This window comes from Diorhabda carinulata, chromosome 8, assembly GCF_026250575.1.
Source record: "Diorhabda carinulata isolate Delta chromosome 8, icDioCari1.1, whole genome shotgun sequence".
NCBI lineage: Eukaryota > Metazoa > Arthropoda > Insecta > Coleoptera > Chrysomelidae > Diorhabda > Diorhabda carinulata.
Window position 1 is genome coordinate 18,514,959 of NC_079467.1, and position 24,446 is coordinate 18,539,404.

Genomic DNA, 24,446 nt, shown 5'->3' on the forward strand with positions numbered 1-24,446 from the left:
TCCAATTTTCTTTGTTTTTGCTCATTTCTATAGCCACTTTCCATTTTTTATCTGTATCAATTTTATCTGTTGCACTTCTTTGTTTATAGTTCTTCCCCATGTTCGTACATATCTGCCTCTTATTCTTCTGCATGTTGTATTATAATCAAATGCTTGTTTGATTCTGTTTGTTGTTGGTTTCCATAGTGTATTATCTATACATCTTAATCGTTATATCAATTTTCTCTTCTTTAGTTATGATCCAAAAGTGTCCATTACATAGCCAATTTAGCCAAAAACTTTTGCAGATAACACGTAGATACTTATTTTGCAACATCTTTCTTATATTCTCAAGCTTCGTCCATATATAACAAAACAGATTGTAGTCTTAAACTTAGTTTTGTTATCCTTGAAATATTTGTTGAAGACCATATTTTATACAATGACTTCAGGCCTATTCTTCTTTTTATATCATTTAAAGTACCTCCTTGTGTACTTACTATGCTATCTAAATAGAAAAGCTGTTTGCCAAAATTCTTCTCCTCCAAGTATATGATGCTTTCTGTATCGGTTTTGCTGTCTCGTAACATCTTTTTTTTTTGTTGTTTATGTCTAGTCCACTTGGTGTTTTGTTATGATGCAGCCTGTTTGTTTTCTCTTGCATGTAATTTTTATTTGTTAATAGACATCCGCGAATCCAAGGTCATCAGTTTTTTGAATACGTTCCAATTCATTCCTGACCTTTTATCTTCTGTTTTCCTCATTATATAAGATTGGTAATAGAGCAAATAAGGACAATTATTTCCTCGTCCAAGTTCCTTATTTGGATATATAGTAAAAAAAATTCCTCTTAGAAGTGAATATCCTGACATAAAATAAATCGAAAGAAATTCACTGGTTGAACCAAGTACTCATTTAAAAACTCTTTTTTGGGCAGGATCTGAATGGAATGAATTAAAGTCTAGATGATAATCTAATTCTGGATTGAATTCTAATTCTAAAAATCCTCAATTATCTAGTCAATATTTCATACTAAGATCAATTGATGTTATGATCAAAAAATTATAGTAAATTATTCCATTCAAATTGAATAAATTCATCATTAATCATTTTCAAAGTACTAGTCGAGGTTATTGAGGCATCTGTTTCTGTAATAACCTTCTCGATAACAAGAATGGTTTGAAAATTTCGTTCTTGACACCGTGACACCTTTTTTTTATCAAGTTAAGCGGATGGGGATAGACAGGAAACGAACAAAAGCCACGTTTCAAACGTGAAGAAGGACAACGTTTGCTCATTCCTCCTGTCTCAAATCACTACTTGTGCTGAATTATTAAACGGAAACTGAAATTTATTTTTCTCAAATATCACATATTGAATTCGAAAAAATCATCGTTATCATTAAAAAAAAACAGCTGACTATTTTATTTAATAAACATGGCCACCAATAATTTTTATACTTACGATGGATGGCATATTTTACCCTGAAGCATGACTGTTTATATCAAGTCGACTATATTTTGCATACATTGTTATTTTACACAAACTTCGTTACGTAAGTTAATGATGCATAGCACGAAATTTTTCGACTGGCTCTTTCTTACTTTCACTTCACTTTCTTTGTGACCTTAAACTTCTTTTATCGATAATAATATTTGGCTTTTACATCATGTTGATTCGAGAATCATTACAAACAGTACCGGTTTCTGAAAATATGAAATTACTATTGTTTTCATTCAACTGTTGATTCTATTTTTGTGTTCATCACATTTCTTCCAGAAGAAATTAAGTATGGAAATTCCTATTCCACCTGTTTTATGTTCAATTTTTAACGCAGCAATGCTGAGAGGTGGTAATCTAGAAACGCATCACCTATTTGGTCCATTATAAAACTATCTTGTTACATTCATTTCTTGTAGGGGCAGTTTGTGGACTAGTTCGCAAATAAATTGAATTAATTCTATCTAGTAGTGATACTTAAAACTCTTAAAAAAAATAATCTTTAAAATTGAAAAGATCCACCGTTAGTACGAGTTGAAGTATGTTCCAATAGTTTTTAAAAAACAAAATGTTTAACTAAATATTTTTGTAACGATCACTTGCATTAAAATTTTCATAATTAACGGCTCAGTAACTAACAAAGATAATAGCTTAAGCTAAATATAATACATTTTGCGAGATAAAAATGCCCAAAAATTCTTTAATAAGACGAACTTAAGGTAAAGGGAGGCTCTCTTGTTTTGGTACAAGAAATATGTAGCCAATATTGAGTTGCCCTTGCAAAATAACAAGACACTAAGTCCGGCCAATACGTGTCCAACGTGATTCTGACGTAACAAGTCAAATAATTTAGTGAAGCAGATGTTACAATATATAATCAGAATCTTCAGCTTCCTTCCTTACTCGACCTGTATCAGGTCTGGATATCCCTCTTGTAGAAATCGCACACCAGAAATTTATCATCGAATTTGAATTTCTCCTATATTTTACATGATTACAGCACTTTTCTATATTGGCCTTATAAAAATCAAGGTTTCCTTTGAGTTCCGAATTGGCAAGCTAAATATATCCAATTTAGTTCATTTTAGTAATGATGCTAATTGGTTTGAGGTATATTTATATACAGTACTTGTTTAAATAAGGTATCCACTCTCTTATTTTCTTACGGAAGCCCCGACTATGTCTTTGCTCTTCTTACCAGTTTTTCTGCTCCTTCTCGGGTCAAAATTCTTGGTTTTTCATTCTTTTCGCTCTTCACGTTCAGCTATAACGCGGTAAATGGCCTGCGTGAAATATTTTGGTTTGAAAAAATGCTAATTTGATCAGGCCTAGGGATCTGTTCTTTTAAATTATAAATATTTTTTCATACGTCCAACTTATAAGACATTTTAATGCTAGGGTTTATCTAACTAATGTCAAGAAAATAAACAATTTTTTGCTCAAAAATCGTTTTAACGGCTGTTATTATTCAATCCCCATTTCTTCAGGAGTTGTATCTGTCATCTCTTGATTCAATTGACAAATTTTCTGAAAATTTTATCCCTTAAAATAAATGTATCTTTGTATGTTTTTAAATTTTTAATAAATATACTGTGTCCCTGGTATGTAAAAGGACTGGAATGATAAAAAATTTGATTTAATGTTTTTAAAGTACACCTTAATTGGTTAAATATTAGCTTCTAACAAAATTTTGGTTTTTTAGAACAAAGTATCTGGAAATTTTCAAAAACTTTTTCGATAACTTTCCTTCATATTTGCCACTTTACTTTACAGTAAACTTGATATTTTCGAATTCTTGATTTTTCAAAACTCAAATTATATTAGGAATTGGTTTTTAATTAATAAAAACTTGAAATTGGATTCGAGTCGTTTCACCTGCCTCGAGACACATTATAGATGTTGGTGCGTTTTCAAATTGACACCCTATATATATATAAATTAATTATTTAAGCAGCTTGGAAGCAACGACAATGGAGGAGGACTAACTAATATTTTATCACAAATTGATTTACCAGGATTATTACAAGGAATTAATAGTTTTGTAAAATTAATTGGAACATTTTGCACCCCTTGTGGGCAGGTAATTATATCACTTTTAAACAACTGAAAATATTTCTCTTTTATCTATTTTCATTGTACATGAATCAGATAAAAACGATACATAATAAATTTTTGTGAAAAAATAAACTGGAAAGTTTTTTAGAATATTATATCAAAATTATCCTTCTCGAAATGAACTATACAAAACGTTTTTCACAGTTTACCAAATTTAAAACATAATAAAACAAAGAAAATTTTATTGAATGGGCTTTATTGGTTTCAAACATTTTACGACATCTTTCTTAAAAAATAATTTCTTCGCGCATGAATGCATTCTAGAAAACCAATTCTTACAAACTTTTCGTAGCATAGGAAACCGTATTCCACCAATAACTCTTTGAATGTTGATTTCCAATTCCCCTATTTATCAACGTAGACAAGTAACATTACATAACCTCAAAGAAAACAGTCCAATGAGGTTGGTTTTTAGAGTAAATTCTAATCATGACCCTACACCGTTCACCATAAATAATAACATTCTTATCATCATCGTTTTTCAAGACGTATTGACTCCGCCAGATCATAAAGTTCTCCAAAGATTAATTTTCTGTGAATATAATCGTGAGTTGGTGGAACATCTGCTTATTTAAGTAACCATTCAACCAAAAATTACTTTCAAACATGAACACAACTGTAAATGGAAGCTTAGCATCAGTATAAATTTTTGCTTCAACTTATACTCTGACACATCTCAGAACGGCGACAAATTAATTGATTTGGATTTTCTTCAATGCTTTTTCCTATACAGGCGCTACAGCTTCCTTAGTACTTACTGTTCGATTTGAGCAACATACGCATCAGTGGAAGTAAACGTGGTCCGGAAATGATCCTTTATAAAGTAACTATCAGTAGTTAAATGGGATATCCATAGAGACGTACCTTAGTGGAACAGAGAATTGGATCGCTTGAGAAAACGGTTCATCAACGTAAAGAATACTGGCAATTGGGCGAACTTTAAGATGATAAGAATGCCAGAGGACGACAACTGCAGATTTTATGAGCAAGCGATGGAAACAACAGAGCATCTACTGCTGACCATGGCGCTAAAAAGTCTTAGGGTCTTTTCTGGGACGAGTCTCCATATTTTGAAAGCGGACCTATAAGGTGTAGATTCGTCTAGGTATAGGAACAAAGTGGATGCAATGCCAAAACATCATATGCGGATATGAAAGGGTCAGTTCCTACCATATATTCCACCATTTTGTCTTCTTATATATTAAAATACTTTTAACTCTATATTTCTGTACAGAATTTACCCATTATCAAAATTAAGTACTCGTTTCCTTATATCAACACTTTCATTCTTATGTATTCCTCAGTCTTTCATTTCATTTTTAAATTCTTCCATAAAATTTAGAGACATTTGATGTATTTACGAAAATCTGTACAACAAAATGTACTTTAACTTTTCAATAAGTTTCAGAACATCCTGTATAAGTGATAATTATGACAAATACTTACTTTCCAGTTTGTTTACTTTAACAATCAACTCAAATTATGGAATTTATATTATAAATAAAACATTTCCCTTTATCCATTTTAAAAATGTTGTAGGTATTGGACAATGTTATCCAAAATGTAACAAGTACCGCTTTTCGAATATTCGGTAGGGCTATTTTACAAGGAGGAGCTCTTGGCGGTAGATCGGGAGGAGGAGGCGGTGGAAACACAGTAAATGTAGTCCTCCCTACTTTCCCGCCAGACGAAGATGATTACGACGAAGACGAAACTAGTTCCGAAGTATCAGAAGAAACAAATAAAAATTCGGCAACCGCAGCGACTAATCTACAATCGGATTTGATAACTGTGAGATACTAAATGTGTAGCATGGTATTCGTAATGGATAGTTTTATGTTAACATCCATCATTTGTGCCTTAGTTCGTCTTTGTTTGTGTGTTCTTTGTATTAACCACATACAGCTTCTGTAGTAACCAATTATATAAAAAAAATTATGATAAAATATAATTAAAAGTGCTACAAAACAAATAAATGTATTTCAAATTTATTTTGCAAAATTATAACTATTGGAAAGCTATTAATTATTATCAAATTTGTTTATGTTTATCTTTGTTTCAGTCTATTTTGTCTGTGTGTTTGTAAATTGATATCCGTCTTTATCTCCATCTTTTTCTTTGTCTAATTCTTTCGTCCTTGTCATTATTCCCGTCTTTGTCTTAGTCTCAGTCACTATTTTTGTTCCTATATTTCTCTCTTTCTTCATCTCTCTCTTGGTTTTTGTATTTGTCATTGTCCCTGTTTTTCCTTTGCCTCTATCTTAATCTCTCCCTCTATACATTTCTCTCTTTCAATGTCTCTATTTTTGTCTCTGCCATTGTTCGTATCATTTTTATCTTTGTCTCAAATTTGTTCTTTGTCTCTAACTGTCTTCCTTTGTTTTTGTCTTTATTTTAGTCCTCGTCTTTTTGTCCCTGTGTTTGTCTCTATGTTCATATCTGTTTTTATCTCTATCTTTTTCTTTGTTTCTTTTTGTCTCTCTATCTTTTTTGTCTTTATCTGTATCATTCTTATTTGTTCTCTCGTCCTTGTCTATATTCCTATCATTGTCTTAGCCTCTATGTCGGCCTTTTTTGTCTCTCTCCTAGTTTCTGTCTTAGTGATTGTCTCCATCTCAACATCTATCTTTTTTCTTTTTTGTCTGTACCTCTTCACTTTTGTCTTTGTTTTCGTCTCTTTTTTCTAGTATTTGTTTTTGCCTCTGTCTGTGATTCCGTCTTTACTCTGCTTGTTTTTGTTGTTATTGTTACTGTCCTTGTTTTTGTTGTAGTATTTGTCTTGTCTCATTCTGTCTATATTTCTATATTTGTCTTTTTTTCTGTTCTTAATGTCGTCCTCAATTTGTGTGTGTTGTTTATCATTATCTCTGTCTTAGTTTCTCTCTTTGATAGTTCATTTTTTTATTTATGTCCCTTCCTCCTTTAGTTTCTGTATTTGTCTCGGTCTTAGCCTCTCCCATTGTTTCTGTATTCGTTTCTTCTTTATGTTTCTTTTGGTTTCTGTCTTTGTAATTGTCAATATCTATGCTTTTGTTTTAGTCTATATTTTTTATTCTCACTTCTATCTTTGTATCTGTCTACATTTTTCCTAATCTTTGTCTTGGTCTCATTCTTTTTCTCTGTCTTCTACTCTCTGTTTGTCTCTCTTGTTGTCTTTATCATTGTTCATGTCTTTGATTCTGTATTAGTCTTTGTCTCTATTAGTCTATCTCTCTGTTTCTGTATTTGTCTTTATCTCTCCCTTACTTCGTTTCTGCCTTTTCTCCGCCTTTACCTTTATGTTTGTTTTGGTCTTCATCTCTGCTTTTGTTTTAATATCTGATTTTCCTTTAACTATATCTTAGTCTCTCACTTTGGGTTTGTCTTCTCGTCTCTGCTTTTTTTGGTTCCTATCTTGATTTCTGTCCTAGTCTCTATCTTATTTCCTCTCTTTGTTTATGTATTCGCCTTTTTCTTCGTCTCTTTCTTGGTCTCTATCTACGCAATTGTCTCTATTTCCATCTTTATCTAGATTTCTATTTTTGTTTTTGTCCTCATTTTTGCTTTTGTATCTGTTTCTAATTTGTCTTTGTCTTCATTTATCTATTTGTTGCTTTATTGTCACATTTTATATTGACAATTATGATATCATTTGACATTATTTCCAACTCTTTATTTGATCATCTCTCAATAGATAAACCAAATCAGAAACTTCCTAGCAATTTTATCCTAAAAGGATACATTTTAAAAACGATTCATAACCTCTAAAGCTATAACTTGATCCAAAAAGTTAGTTAGAAGAGCAGACGTAAACATACTACACTAAAGAGAAATCGTATTGGAAATACTTCCAGACTTCCACCACATAAATTGTTTTTAGAAGAATTATATTCTATTACATAATTTGCTAAAACTTAATTCACAACGATACACATTAGCTATAAATTACATACACTATCCATATTGGAAAAAATTGAAGTCAATCTGATACAGACTAAATCCAAGTCTGCATCTTTCGTGGATCACTTCCAAATAAAGTTATTTTCGTTGATGAAACTATAATCATCATTAACATATTTTCTTTTCTCTTGCAGTCTTCTCCGTTAGACGAAAACAACTTGATATCGAAGAGACACATAAGAGCCGTAGTAGACGACCAAGCACTAGCAGAATCAGCTCCTGAACCGGCGGATCTTGCAGACATAGAAGACGACCAAGATCGGAATAAGAGATTCCTACCTTTCGGAGGTGGTGCCGGCTCCGGAGGGTCTGGAAATTTCTTATTCGATATTGTCAGGGTAAGAAGGGATGCTTTACAATTGCCGTAACAAATTTAATTGAAGTAAAGGGTTTATTTTGGATTTTAGATTGTTTAAAATGGTATTTTATTTTGGTTTTTTCAATTATTTTATACTTTGTTTAGTTTTCTTTGTATATAGAGGCGATTGTAAATATGAATTTCTTATTATCAAAAACCACTAGAAAATATAATTTCTTTAATCAATACCCCAACTAGTGCTTACTATTGTATAGTACCATCTTACTATGCTATACCTACTAGAAGTTAGAATTTATACGCATTTTATTGTCTAAATAAATAGGTTGTAATTTTTGTAATAAATGTTATAATTTTAGTATAATTTTCTTGGATATATTCCATTGCAGTGATTATCATTTTCCTCCCCAACTTTGTTGTAAAAAAACTAGAAACCATACGAAGCAAACTGCGATTCGTTTTATCAAATTTTAAGGGGATGATATTTAAATGAAATGCGTTCTATTAAACTTTTTATCAACTAAACTGCTTAAATACTACAATCACCTTGTATATTATACAGGATGTCCAAAAGAATAGGCATATAACATATGTGTATAAGGGAGCCAAAAATATGACGATTGAGGGGCAATTCACCTCTCAATGATACAGTGTACCAAATTTGGTATGTTTAAGCTGAAGGGCTGCAAATAAATTGGTTTTTTTCTTGAAATTTTGAGGTAAAAGACAACATTTGGACCACTATGTTATACATGAGCTTTTAGTTCTCAAAATATCAACACACATTTGACTAAACTGACAAGATATGACATTATAAACTGATAATATGTGAGAGGAAAACATTTGAATAGTTTGTTCAACTTCAAAACGGTAGTAATTCAACAATAAATTGTAAGAATTGAAAGTGTGATGTAAAGAAAGTCCATTACATTACTCTGTTAAAGCTTATCATACACTACCAATTCAATTATATGAATTATTTGTAATATATCAATCTATCTCTAAAATTCGGGAAACTTTCAATATAAATATTAAAACAAAATAATTTATAAATAAAATGTAATATTATAGGATAGAACTAATCAAATTTTCTGTTAAATAGCTATCATACTTGCCAATAATTAATGAACGTTCAATTTAAAAGACTTCATTTTAGTACCAAAGTATTGTTATTTTCCACTTTTATGTGGAGATAAATCTTTTTCATGTATCTGTACTAGTCACTACTATTTCTCAATGACTTTGATATCTAGTTTTTAAAGCCTTAATGTCTTATTCGTTGTTAACCATCGCAAGATTTGAGTGACATTTGACACCCTTTATTATGTAAAAGCTACAACGCGCTTAACTGTGAAAATGTTTCCTCCTTTCTCTGTTAGTAGCATCCTCAAACTCAACATTGTTAGGCTGCAAAGTTGTTCTGTACGCTCATCCTTTTTTTGTGAAAAACACATTCTTTCGTAAACTCACCTTTAAATCCTATAACATTTTTCTTTTCTCCACAGATTGTGAATCTGTATTTTTGCACTCCAATTCGGTTCTTCCTTTGTAATATCTTCTAGCATTGTATCCAATCATGTTTACTTTGCCCGTCCTCATCGAAATACATACACTTCCCTTTCTTCAATGACCTTTTTTGCAAGTAAATTTCCCGATATCCTCATTGAATACCTCAACTATATAAATCTTGTTATTGATGGGTGATTATACAAATCCTTCAGTTTGTTTTTGTTCCCAAAAAAGTTTTCCTCAATACCTTACTTTCCTATACAACCAATTTTGTTTCTTCTGCTTCTTTCACTTCCGTATGTAACTATTTGAATTGTTTGGACATAATTGCATTCAAATTAGTTACTGTTTTGATACTTTAACAAGCAACTGTTAGATATTTAGTTCTTCCTTCAATTCATCCAAATGAACATAAACTGAACCCCCCGTTCTATAAAACCACCTCTTATTTTGATATTCCAAGATCCCGCAACAGAACAAATGTTCATTTTGTCAAATTAAACGTCTCAGGTCAGATCTTCGGGTCTAAAGTTTGTTCCAAAATTGTATTTGTTTGTAAAAAAACCTCAATGTCGTTCTTACCAATTAAATGGTGCAGTTGGTGTTGGTAGGTCATAGTCATTTGGAATATAATATAATTAGATATTCATTTTGATATATTAGCTTTCTTAATTATCCCCCCAAGTTCATTAGAGAGACGTCATAGTTATTAAAATGATTTTATAGTTCATCAAAGGGATAATAAATTGTATTAAGCTTTCTTTGTCTCACATCCACTGAACCAGATCCAAATCACATTCATAAGTATTAGAAGCGTGAATTTTATCTTGTTTGTCAAATTTAAGCCTTAGATATAAAAAATAAAGTACTAGGTATATACACAATGCAGTTTTTGGCACGCAAAAATTAAGATGACGATATTTCTTATGCGGATAGTCACCTCAGAAACTAAACGGCAATTAGAATGGAGACGCACTTTGTTTCTAATGAAAGTTAGGCCTAAGCAAATGTGTGCGCTGCTACTTGGTGCAGAAAAGACATTTTGTAGTACAGGTCTAGCGCCGAGGATTACTCTTAAAAGGACCTCACACGGCCAGCGCAACAAAAAAAGTCCTCCAAGAAGGAACATATATTATTCATTTCTTGTGATATTTGTTTTGTAATTTTGATATAAAATTTCTACGTAGTTTTCTAATATTTACGTTGAGGCATTGCTATTTTCTATATGCTTCATTGAAAAACCACTATTCCACGAAACCGGAATTGATTACATAAAATGGAGCAGTAAGGTTGACATGAGGATTTAGCGCGAAATGGAAAATTCTGATTATTTAGATAACAATATGTATTAATTTTAGAAATACTAATTAAATTCTTATTAACGAACCGTTGTGCAATTTAACTTTTTAAATAGTGTGTGGTAAGCTTTACTCATCGATATACATAATATAACGTCATCTGAGGAATTTAATACACTTTCACTAAGCTATTAGACTGCAGAATATTAAAGAAGTTAATTCAGCTGAAAGAAACATTTTTATTTTGTGATTCTCGTTAGGAAATATCCAATTTTATAGTGTATTGTTCTGTACATGAAATAATTGGTACTAAATAAAACGATATAAGATATTTTTTTTGAACATACGAAGGTATTATTATGAAATTATAGTAGCTATTATCGATAACAAAGGCTTAAATATAATTTCTCGTAATTATATGGTATTTGTTCCATTAACCACACGACAAATGTGTCGTAAAATAAGTTTTCTGCAGTGAGAAGAAGAAATATGTATTTGTTGGGCGCGGAAATTATTCCTTCACAAACTTTTTCGAGGCTGAAAATATAGATAGGTTAGATTAGGTTGTGATAGGTTAGGTAAGGCTAGATTAGGCTCATACTCAAAATATTGAGCGACGTTGGCGAGATATTCGTGATAACATACCTCGTTATGGAAGAACTATATCTCATTATCGTCAGTATTTTGGGGAATTTCTATTTAAAATACATTATTCATATTCAAATAGAATTGAAGCATTTATTGAGAAATATTAGATTGTATCCAATAGACATTAATCATTATTTGTACGTGTGAATAAATGATTATTGTTAGAAATTGATTTGTGTCATTACATTAGTCCTAACTAATTATATTTAAAGTTGGAGAGGATTGGGGAAGGGGTGTTAGCAGATAGTCGAAATTTTTAACGGACCCCCTCGGACAATATTTTCCAATGTTCAAACCATAAAAACCTATGTGAAGGAATGTTTTCCGCGCACATTATATATAATTACCAAACATTTCTTATGAAAACAACTTTCCAGTATATCCATATTTTTTTATAAAAAATGACCTACTACATAGTTCGGATTAGAATTCTATCTAAGAATCGAATCTATTGTTAGTCAGTCAGACCTCGACCCCCTGTAACTTAAGACTTCGCTTTTTTAACTCCTAACACATAGAAAGCGATACTAGAAATAAATCCATATAGAAACCAAAACTGGATAAACATTATTTTGACATTGCCCAAAAAAATTAAATCAAAAATCAACAAATAATTTGCTAAGTTTAAACGAGGCCAAATAGGTACCGAGGATGATGCACTCAGCCCCAAATAGACTACTGAAATCCCAAAGATATCAAAAGAACGTGTTGGACTTATGGTGAACGAATATTACGAAAAGTGTGTGCTGTTTTCAAAACGCGCGGCTCCGAGCAGTGTTTGAAGGTGTTGAATCGTAATAAACCCTAATTTTTGCGTCGATGAAACATGATATCATTTTACACCGAAAAACAAGCTAACATCATTATATAATTGATGAAAATGGGGAAATTGTATGAATTGGGCCGCATTCTCCAGATCTTGCCCCAAGTGACTAAAGAGGATGGAAAGAATTTGCGTTGATACAAATGTATAATCGTTGTTGGCAACTATATTGAATAATAACATCAAATTCTCAAGAAAAAGATTTTTCCTTTGCTAGCTTACAAACTTTCTAGCTTTATAGAGATTAAATAGAAAATTCTTAGTTAAAGTGGAATGTCTTCTTATTAGAATGAAGCAGTAGTAGAACGGTTCAATCAATCCAAACAAAATTCATAAACAAAGTGGAAGTAACACCAGTCTGCTCTTTATGCTGCTGCTCACCCTGGCTCTAAATGGTTCTCTTGAGCTGATCATAATTCTCCATCTGCTAGATTTAACTTTCATATGTACAGCAAAAATGTCACTCAATTTATCGTGATTTTCTCTTCTTTTGCCTAAAATGTTCTTGGCTTTGGTAAAAAACAAGAAAAGGAAACAAGTATCCGATCTGAATTCTAAGTGGTTAGGTAACTTCTGAAATATTTCTTCGCGTCTAGTGATACAGAAAAGTATTCCTCTGAATGCAGAGTTGACGAGCGATTGTTTTAATACTAACACTTGTTAGTCTTTAGTAATAAGATTTGTTGTAGCAATTTTGTCAATTTTTTTGACTTCAAGACATCGTTTCATCGACAGATTTAATATTAAATAATTGTATAAGATTACGATTTATACATAATGCCTCCGGACTACGGATGCACAACAAAAGACAAGTATTCATACAATTAAGACAACATTTTTCAGAAACATAAACTTTCTTGTAGAGCTGAAAATATTGTACTTCCAATACAAACATTAAAACATGTCTACCTTTACTGCAGAAAAGTTTTTTTCCACCCTATATTTTGCGTGATACACAATAGACAAAAACAATACGTCCGATTTTGTATAGTTATAATAAAACTACAATTCTTACATATTTACATTTTTGGTTCTATTACTTCGGTGCATAATTTTGGCACTTCTTTCTTCTTCAAAATACCTCAAATTATTAGCAGGTCTCTAAAACATCCCCAAACCATCACGAAGTATCCGCCGTGTTTCACAATCCGTTCTTCCTTTGACCTCAAATCTAAAAACATGAAACACATACGTCTAATTCTATGTTTTGCACCCCACTGCAACCTTTTAATTTTATTTTGACGTCTTCAAAGTGGTTTCTCCACTGCCACCCTTCCAAAAAAGCTAGCTGCTCTCAATCTCCTTTTCGCTATAGAAGTACTCAAAGGCATATTCCTAGATTCATCTATCTGAGCTGCTATCTCTGGATCCGTTAGTCGTCAATCAATACAACACGTTTATCCTCAGCGGATGAGGCTTTTGTAGTCCACGGTACGTCGAGGTATTTTAATTCGGCGGCAATGGTACAGTTACTTTTATCTAGACTATGAGAACTTGTGATTAATGTACTAACTAGTTTCATCCGATAGTACCTTGATTGGTATACGAACTTGGTTCAAAAGTTAGACACAGTAGAAAAGAAATCTAATCACAAAACAGAGAAATAAAAATAGAAACGTTCAAAGGTCAAAGTTCGAACTAAAACTTCTTTGGTCACTTTGGTCACTTTCCCAATCCAACTTATGTTGGTATCATCACACCAGCTTCGATTGTAGTGCTTTGAAGATGAAAATGTAAACAACAGTATGTGTTTACTAATGGAAAGTTGAGATATAATTGCTGGATTTTACAGAAACGAATGTTTTTATAGTGAAAATAAACTGAAATTAATTCAAATTTGTTAGCCCGACATAAAATATGTGCGTTTCAATGTGAAATATTTAAAATAAATAATAATAAACGAAATTTGCTTTTTCTTTTATTCCTTGTTGAATAGAAATAATCTTTCCATCAAATCATATGTCAAATTTTAAACTAAAATGTAATTTTTTTGGAATAGTTTCATTTTATGATCTTTTACATTCTACATATTGATGTAAACACATCTCATATTGGCACGAAAAAATTTTCAAAATTTCGAAATTTTCCTCCGAATAATCGTAATTAAGCTTTTAGAATACAGCTGATCGCGCTGCCCGAATGGTAGGCACCGTCTACAGGATGGTTGCTGGTACGCAACACTTCGGATGGAATCCCGATAGCAACACAGACAAACCTCAGAACTCAGACTATATCGCAGCTCAATCCTCACCAGCTGTGCAGGTACTTAACGACATATGACAACAACGTTTTGTACAGACACACAAAAAAAAATTTACTGCAAATATTTGATTTGAGAAAAGTGACAATTCGAAGCAGGTTATTTATATAAATAAATGTTTTGGGCTCTTTATCTTTGGTCAATATTAGAACATACGTAATCCTTTGAAAAATCTTACCATGATCAATTTGAGCGTCATTTTTTGCTACTACTTATATAACTTCCGATATTGTTGATGGTCTATTGCAAACAATTAGTTGTATGGATTATTTAGTATAGATTATATATTTAAATATTTCCTCATTCACAGGATACTACCACGTCAAAAACCTGTCCGAAGTTCATTTTCAAACGTCTATTTTGGTGTATTTTGATATGTTTTTTCTTTCTATAGAATATATCTGCCTCTTGATTTGGATTTCTTCGAATATCTACACACAAATATTGATAAATCTTCCCTTATGATTCTCAGCTATTTTTTCTTGTTCCACTCTCAGTATTTTTGTATTTCTTATATCAATATGCATATGTTAATACATGTTTCTATGTTATTCAATTATTTTTTAACCTTTAACGTATTTTAAATATCTTTAAATTCGAAATATATTTTCAGTTTCTTCTCTATCGCTTATCTTAATATAAATACATGATTTTATGTGTTTTTGATTATTTCTCAAAGATACCACGATCAGAAATGTTACGAGAATACCTTCTGCTTATATCTGTTGATTCTTCTTGAAATTCGAATTATTATTCTACAAGTAAGTTTTCCCTTTCATTATCTTGTTTCAATATAATTTTCATTTCGTTCCATCTTACTTGATATTTCTTTTCGAATGTTTTCAGGACCTCAAACTCGAGATTGTCCTTTATCATCTACAATCTTGTTGAGAAATTCTTTGATAACCATTTCTTTGAACAGTCGCGAAACTCGACTGGTGACTGTCCTTTTAACAAGACGTCATCTCCGTGCTATAGGCATCACAGACAATCCGGAATCCCGCTTGTCATGGTGGATAAAGAAATTCCCACCACGTCATCGGTAGACTTGGAGAAGTCTAGTAACTTTAGAAGGTTCAAGATAAGGTATGCGGATAGCCTCTTCCATCTTTCTGATCATAACCCGACGATCCTCCAGTACGACTTGGTTAACTTTTTCGTATTTTTCAGCCAATTTGACCACTCGTTGTCATGTTTGATTTCAGCTATCAAAAGTCTTCGGTCACAAATGATGTTGAAATGTCTAACTTCCCTTTTATTTGCGTAGGCATATTTTCCTTTCAGAAACATAGAATTAATGATATCTAAATAGAAAGTTTTCTATATTTTCGAAGGAATTCTCATTTATACGGTTGTCTAACAAAAATTAGACATTCAAAATGGTTCAAACATTTTAGACAACTCTGGTGATTCAGTATGTTTTCCAATATTGACCAAAGCTTAAATCTAATTTAAAATTTTTTCCATTTAAATAAACCAGACTTTTCTTAAATCATTTGTATATACATAACTAATTCTAAATTTGGTACTTAGAATTGTTTTAACATTCAATAAACTCGCTTAACTTTCCATAAAGCACTCGAAAATTGTAAATATCGGTAGATGGGAATAAAATTTCATAATAATTTTGAATTACAAAACAAATATATATTCAATACAAAGTAACACTAAATTGACAGTGACAAAACAGACAGTTACTGGCGTTTGAAATAAATTTCAAAAATAATATTCTTCAAAGGTGATTGGGCATAACAAGCTTAACAGTAAAATTATATTAGTCCAGTGAACAACGGTAAAAATATGCCATCACCTGAGAATTCCATCAAGACGCATAGATTTGCGTGAAATTTTGGAATAAGTTCTACTAACCCTTCAGTTCAAAATCTACCCTAAGTGCATATGTACCAATTATTGTCTAAAGGGCGAAAACTACTCCTTATTGTCAAAATTCAATGAAATAAGAGCTGAAACATTTATAAAGTGAAAAAAACATTTGTAGGATTAAAATAAAGATCGCATGATGTTTCAGGATACTTTTTATGTTTTTCAACCCTCAAAAACCAACCCCTTTTATCATAAAATTGAAAAAAAAACAACTATAGTAAATTAACAGTGTTCTTTTTATTGTATTCAACTCAAATATTTCTTTATCATCTCTTATTGCGAAAAAGTTGACAAATCAGTTTTTGACCTTATTTATAGAATTAAAAATTTTACACGTTCAAAGGACACCAAATCGGTACCAGTCACAAGCTACTGTGAACTTTGGTTATATCTCGGTTAATTCTGAAGTTAGGAGAAAATAAAAAAATGGAAATTTGTATTAGAAAAAACCTTTTTAACATATTTAACAGAAGACAATTTTTTTCAAAAAAACATTCAATCCTCTTAATTCTATTATGTGTATTCAATTGAAGTGATTTGCAAATTTATACTAATCTATTTCAATTAGGGTGTCAATGTCGAGGGTAGAAATGACATTTTTTTCATGAAATGGAGGGATTCTTATTTTCAACAGTACTCCCTTATTTTATGTATATCAAAGTATTATAAAGTCTCATTTGAACGATTTGAAACTCGTTAAAAATGATCCAATAATTTTTCCCCTAAAATTGACCGTTTTTCGTTATTCAGTTTTCAATTTTTCAAAATCTTCGGTTCACTGAATAAGTTTCACTTTTAATAACTCATAACTTGGTTTGTATTAGCTCTATAGCCAAAAAAAACATTCTTTTCATTTTTGTAAAAGCTACATTCAGCCTTCTCACAGTTTTTTCGATAAAATCTCAATTTTGAGTTATTTATGAAAAATCCATTAAAAATATGTTTTTTACTTACAAAATTTCCAATTTTCCATCACGAATAAGTCAAAAAATGTCACTTTTCATAAAAATACATACATAATTTGTGTTTAGAATGTTTTTTTTTCAATCGATTTGTACAGTTAGTTTTAACAAAAAAATCACCACCCTTTTAATAGGGAATGTTAATTGTTGTTAAATTTTGAAAATTTAAATAAATCTGAGCGTCTTGATGGAAATCTGAGGTAAAAACTGTAAAAACTATATATGAAATCTTGCTGATTAATAAAATAATCAATTTAATAAACACTTTTTTTATTCCTGAAAGTAATTGTCATAAAAGCTAAAATGTCCAAGAGAAAGAGCTGGAAAACATTTTTGAGTTTCAGAAGATATTATAAATCGAATTCCAAGCATGATAGATCCCCGTTCAGAAAGAAAATTGTACTATTCTAAACAAAAACTCCTAAGAATATTCTAAAACAAATAAAATCCATTTCTTCAATCGTAACGGTATAAATTTTTAGTTGTTAATGTTTGGCCGTCTAGAGAACCTACCATGAAAATTTGGTTTTAAACCGATCACCCATTTACGAGATTCAGACTACGAAAATGTCGCTTCGTAGCAAATCGAAATTTCAAAAATCTGTAAGCATTTTGGAAGTCTCAAAAAGTTTATTTGGAATTACAACATTATACCTTCTATAGATTTCTTGTGGATGTTCATAATTTCAAACAGAGTTCGAAAGCTTCAAAGATTACTCAAAGAGCTTACAATTTCTTTTTTTTTTTGTAATTTTTCTTCAAAGTTTTCTCCAGAGACTCTAGATACAACGTCATTTGGGCGTTTTGGGTATCAACATACATACATTAGATTGACAATATTTTGGGGTATTCTTCTAGAGAGAAAGTGGTTACCGTCTTCGGAAATAATTGTCAATAAATTTGAAATATTTCAACGGGTTTTTTTAAAATGTTGAATCAAGGTATTGTATGTAATGCAGTGATTTGTTTTGAGCTCAACCCATCAATTGCCAGTTGTTTCAAAATAGTATTGAACAAATAAATCATCATCAATGAACTTACGCCCAAGCAACTAAAGTTGCTTATCATTACTTAAAGAGTAATTTCTATCAAATAATATAGAATGTGAATTAGAATTATGAAATCGAATAGTTTTTTACTAATAATATATATTTTTATGTATAAACAGTCCTACAAACGTCGAAAATGTATATTTTATAATTGGTGCTAACCAAAAAAACATTTGGTTGAAGTGATACATTGCATTTCTTACATTAGTAAATTATTAGATTTTTACACGATACACACTTTTTACGAGTATTCAGATTTCCTCCTCACAATTCAATGATCTAACCTAACCAATCCACAGCAAGCAATCATCTTTCCTGTATCACCTAGGTGTGGTTCATGATCATAATTCTGGAATTTTTTTTTTTTGGAATTGGTCTATATTATAACCTAACCGTCTATGCAATACCCATTCTTGAAATGGCTCACAAAAAATAAGGCCACCTCTTTTATTGGACCTATAACATTGGTTGATCTAATCGATTCCTCCCATATGAACTAAGGTCATTTGAAGCGACCTTTTTGAACACAACTCATCAAAATTGAAACAATCTTACATTGGAAATCATCTGACATTCACCCTATACTTATAAAAAAATGAATATTTATATCTTGTAAGGGTAGTTTTTTATAATTTACTTAATTTCCACGTAATGTCACTTTTCCCTCAGGAAGTTTAAGGTTAATTCAAATTATATCCCCAATATATGAAAAATATGAATTTTTTCCATATACTCTCGTCGAATTTCGACTGTGGATAAAAAAGATGTAGTAAAATACGAAAAAGTTTTCCAGTTTTTCCTAAAAAAAAGGAGCAGCTTTAGCAGCATCAAAATTTGAACATAATTTAATTTCTCAGTAAAAGATTAATGAGTATGGAAATAATAGCTCTGTTAGGAAGAAAAATTGTGATTATAAACATTATTTATTCCCAATGTACATCCTATTATTAAATACTCGAAAACATCAATGTTAGTTTGAATCATATTGAAATTGTAGCTCTTTGAGTTTTTTTGGCGGTTGTTACTCGTATAGTAAAAATATTTGGACAGTAAATGAAATCTACTAATCTAAAATGAAAAGTACACCGAAAATAATTCTTATGGGAAAAAGACGATTAGAGAAATAAGAAAAAGTATGAGAAGCATTTTTAAAATTAACATACTGATTAACTAATCAATAATGAATTTTTCAAAACAATGAGATTAGAACTAATGCTCAGGAAAGACTTGCTACAAGCTTCCTTTGATCTGTGCGCATGAATTTTGAAAAATTATAAAAGAAGATCTTGTTATAATGATAAAAATATTAGTAAATTATAACGTTTTCGGTGATAGGCACAAGGATAATCGCCTTGTAGATTCTATATAAGGATCCTGGAAATACAAGAAGGAGAAGACTTAATTGAATTGGTTAAAACTAGAGGATAGTTGTACACATAATATAGAAATTAAAATTTGAAAATCATTAAACAACCTTGCGACCATTTTGTAAACTTTCAAATAGTTTCAAGCATTTTCTATTTAACATTTTATTTAGTACATTGTCTCTCAAGTCTGTTGAAATTGGTACAAATTGATGCAACTTATATTAAGTGAAAAAAAATAACTTTTTATAATGAAACGAGAAATTTCAAACCAAAGCTACATGAAAATGTTATTGTTTATAGTTAGTAAAAAAAGTATCAAATCCTTGTAGTGATGAAAATTATTCAGTTCCGTTTGTTTCTATTTCCATAATTGTAAATATATTTTGAGTATCGATTTCATTATTTAAACCTATTTGAATAATTTTGGTTGTTAATAATTAAAATGTTTTTTTATAGAGTATAAACTACGAAATATGAATGATTCATGATACTTCTTTTTCTAATTATACAGTGTAAATATCCTATTCAAAATAAATTATGTAAATATAACATTTATTCTAAACGATAACCTTATCATTTTTTCTGTTTTCTTCAAACTAAATTACTTTTTTATGGATCGAAATATATTTTGTATTCAATTCATTTTTCAAAAAAAAAATATCTGAAAAATTATCCATACACGCTTGTCCAGAGGATATAACATCTTCGTTCTATGTAAATTGATTTCCATGATTGAAGTTTTTGAGATTGGAGAACAGCCAAAATCCAGATGGAGATAGGCGAGGCGAATAAGGTGAATGTGGTTTCTTCAACTGTTTCCTTTTGCTCATTTCTACGTCCAGTTGATCCAAAATATCACAATCATCAAGATTTCGTTACCCCAATACTGTGTTTTATCACTCATTAACTTCCTGATTCAAGAAGATAGTGTCAAGACATTGATGAACTTTTCGAATGTCTTTCATGGTACGATCCCTTTCAAATTTAACAGCTCATCTCTCCCCTATTCATATTGAATTTGTTCTTGAACACTTTTATCCGTAGTTGACACGTCTATCAGTCTCCAATTAATTCTAGATTAATTCTAGACTAAAAGTTGTAATATCAAAATTTTAAGACTGTTTGATCTGCATTTCTGTAGAAAGTATTAAATATCTGTGTATACCTTAACATCTTTATTAATCTGTAGAGCCACTACTCATAAAACTAACAATTGAACTGTATGCTCTAAAAACAGTTATTTTGTGCTAATTTTATATAATATTGGAAGCCAGTGCCTGACAAACAGACAAAATATAATAAATACAAGCTTCAGAGGAATGTGACTTAGTTAATAAAGTTAAAACATAGTCTGGCACTTATACATGTTACTCATTCTCCAGTCGATGACCAGATTTGTGTGAAAATTTGGATTTAGGTTTCAAATCACCCCTATTCGAAACAATTTTTCAAATTTTAAATTGGGGCATGTAATCAACTAAAATCATATCTAAATGAATGTCAATTGACAATTTTTAATATAATTTAAAGATTTAATAACCATTTTCCGCCCTTAACAATCACCCCTTATGACAGATATCATTGAAAAATAATAACTACCATGTTCTTAAGTAGCTAATTAACTTATTAGACTGTATCGATTTGCATGGGGTTTCTATTCACCCTCTTCTTTAAATTTGAGCTTGTGCCGGGGGTAATTTTTTTTATCAAAGGTGAAAACTACTCCCATTTGAAAGAATTAATAAAGTACTAGTTTTGAGCGTGCAATTATCTGCAAATACTGCAAAGTCGATAAAAAATTTCTTATCTATTCAACAGTTTTGATTCCTGAAAACCAATTCACAATATAGAAATAACCACCATATGTATTCATCAATATACTAATATGCATTTTTTACCCATAATTCACTTTGGTTTTAAGCAAGCAAGTCCTCAAACAACGCTCTTTGTAGGTTTTTTTAAACCTCTAAGCTCATCCAACTTCAATTTTCTCTAAGATCTTATTTTCAAAAAGTTTCATGCTAAAAGAGCTTCGCGAACGTATGTAAACTTTGAACGGCTATATCTCACTCAATTTCTACCCTACAAAAAAAAATTAATACCAAAAATTTTTAGCAAGAAAAAGCCTACAGTTTCTTAGTCTACAAATTTTCACGTATCACTAATAATTTTTGAGTTATTTTCAAGGAAATGCGATTTTTCTCTAAATTTAGGAAATCGGAATTCGGAATTAGGAATTTTTTCACTTCTAGCTCAATTTTGTTAAAAAAATATATACTCTAAGCTGTTCAAATACATTATAAGGACATAAGTGAATTGTAAAGTGGCAGCGATTTGTTTCAAATAGGGTGAGATTTTCAAGAAAAAATAAGAATCAAAGCTTCTGTAAAAAATTAGGTCTGCATATATCATGAATACATTTTTTTTATTCTTCTATAAGCTTCAATCTTGCTCTATAGAAATTTATTGATTCGCGAAAAACCGTGCGATAACGTGTTTTTTGTCTAAAAATTAACAATTTCAATTGCGAATAACTCGAAACGTATTGACTTTCAGAAAAAGCTTCATATAACAAAAGCCGCTTAGAATGAGCAAATTCATCGATTTACGTACTTATTTTTAACTAAAAATAAGTAAAAAAAAGCAACCTTCGGCACAGGGTAGATTTTGAAATAGAGGTTAAGTAAAACCTGAATCCAAATTATCATAGAAATCGATGAGGTATGGGATAATTACAAGAGAAAATTGTCATTGACTGGACAATTATTATACACACTTTTGATTGAATATAAAGATGAAATAACCTAAGAGGTTGACTCTATTGTTATACTGCATATAAAAAGCCTCCGAAAGAATTCCGAAACTTCGAAATTGTTGTAAAGTAAATTATGCGAATATTCATTATAATTATATTCATCTATCACATATATTTAAAGAAAATGATTTTTTTAGTCTAGAACTATAATAAAACTATTAGATTGCCTCAAACAAGAATTTAAAAAAAATGTTTAGCCTTCATATTAATCTTGCAGGCACCGGCTCTCATTCTAACACATTTTTACGTTACATTCACATAGAAAACAAAAAAAAACTGTGGTAGGACATTTCGTAATCTATTATTCAAACTTTTAAGGTAAGTGAAATGAAAATATTGAAATACTAGTTATATACAGGGCGCTCCAATCTTATAATACACGATTATGTGAAAATCATAAATAAAGGAATGCTCTATAGTTAATTTATAACCTCATAAGTATCATGGAACTCGACTTTAGGGTTGAATATGTTTTCTTTAAACTTATTAAAAGGAGAAAAAATTCTTTTAATCATAATCAACGAATTTTCTTCACCAAAGTTCCTTTTAAATCATCATTTTCCGTGTTGAAATGATATATTGTTGGAAAGCTCACCATGCAAGAACAATTTTCTAAAATTTTCTAAACTAATTAAACAGATTAAACACTTATTAACGCAAATGTTGATAGATTGTTAACTAAATCGAAGTATACTTAAGACGATGCTATGTCTTATAAATTATAGTCTATTTTTATAAATGAGCGAGTAGTAAAGTGATGCAGCTTCCTAATCCATAGGCGTATCACGTCTTTTAACGGACAGTTAAAATTTTTTTTAAATCATACCTCGAGTATTTTTGTATACAATAAAATTTGTATAAATATAATGAATATACCAGGGTTAGAACTTTGACTTTTAAACAACCTTAATTTCATAAATAATGATTATAATATGGAAATTCACCCGTATAAGTAGATTACAAATCCAAGTAAGGATATGAATTTTCGCAACTAATGTTGTCCAGTTACTAAATTATCTCTTCTTCTTTGATCGTATGTTTTCATATTCACAGCCTCCAAAAACAATTGTTTACCTCTACCTGTGTCTATGCCCGTATCAGTTTAATTGGGTTTGGTTTGCAATATAGTGGTGATCTAGTAACAGGGATTCCACGATTTTCTCCAATTCCATCAATTTTCCCACAGAACCTAGATCGAACTTAATATTCTTCAAAATGAACCAATTATGTAAATATTTTCTTAACCACTTGGTTGTGGGGAATTGTTCTAACAGAGATAGAGATAAATTGTATTATACATTACTGTTATACAGTTCTGAGGAAGAAAGCTATAATTTTTTCGAACGATATCAGTATTCATGCCGTCATGGTAGTTGCCGGAGCAGGTAGATTCGAACCACCTTCAACAAAACCGTTTGAACTACCGATTTGTACTAGTATCTATTTCCTCACCATTTCGTGAGGTGGATATGAACCATTAGATAAAGTATTTGAAAAAGCTTGTTTCGACTTGTAATAGTTTCATCTGGCCAAAATTTATTTGGTGTAAGCCATTCATCGATCCATATTTCAGCTAAATATATTTCTTCTTTGGTTTCTTATTTCTTTTTTAGTCCTTAGGTAATTTCTTTCTCATATAAATTCTTTCTATTCTCTGGAATACTGTTCTAGAGAAAACTTAAGTCTTTCGAAAGTTTCCATAGTCACCTCCACCTCATTTCATTAAGGTAATCGTTATCATCTCGAAACCGTCGCAAGAACTTTGTGTACTATCAGCGAAAATTCTCTTACAAATGATATGATTTTGAAATTTTGACTTCTTCTGTGTCACCAACACTATATAAATGTTTGTCTGTAAATGATTTGAAACAATTAAATGAGCTTTCCATTAAAAATTCAGATATTAACTTCTTTTGAATGGATAGCATGGAAAGAGCTGTTGAACGATTACTAAAAATCTGATTTGATTCAGCTTTAAACAA

The 24,446-nt window shown here is 30.7% G+C and overlaps 1 protein-coding gene across 3 annotated transcripts in view; it reads left to right on the plus strand.

The window, feature by feature from the left end:
* LOC130897179 (uncharacterized) overlaps positions 1–24,446 on the plus strand; it is a 55,691-nt gene that overhangs the window by 13,034 nt on the left and 18,211 nt on the right. Inside the window, exons 3-7 of one of the 3 annotated variants that reach the window (XM_057805906.1) lie at positions 3,434–3,559; positions 5,134–5,385; positions 7,668–7,871; positions 14,243–14,389; positions 19,618–19,649. In XM_057805906.1, the coding sequence (XP_057661889.1) occupies positions 3,434–3,559; positions 5,134–5,385; positions 7,668–7,871; positions 14,243–14,389; positions 19,618–19,629 (741 nt within the window). In that variant the 3' untranslated portion in view covers positions 19,630–19,649. Of the gene's footprint in view, positions 1–3,433; positions 3,560–5,133; positions 5,386–7,667; positions 7,872–14,242; positions 14,390–19,617; positions 19,650–24,446 lie in introns of those variants that run through there. The other 2 variants (XM_057805904.1, XM_057805905.1) reach the window with 2 other exon arrangements.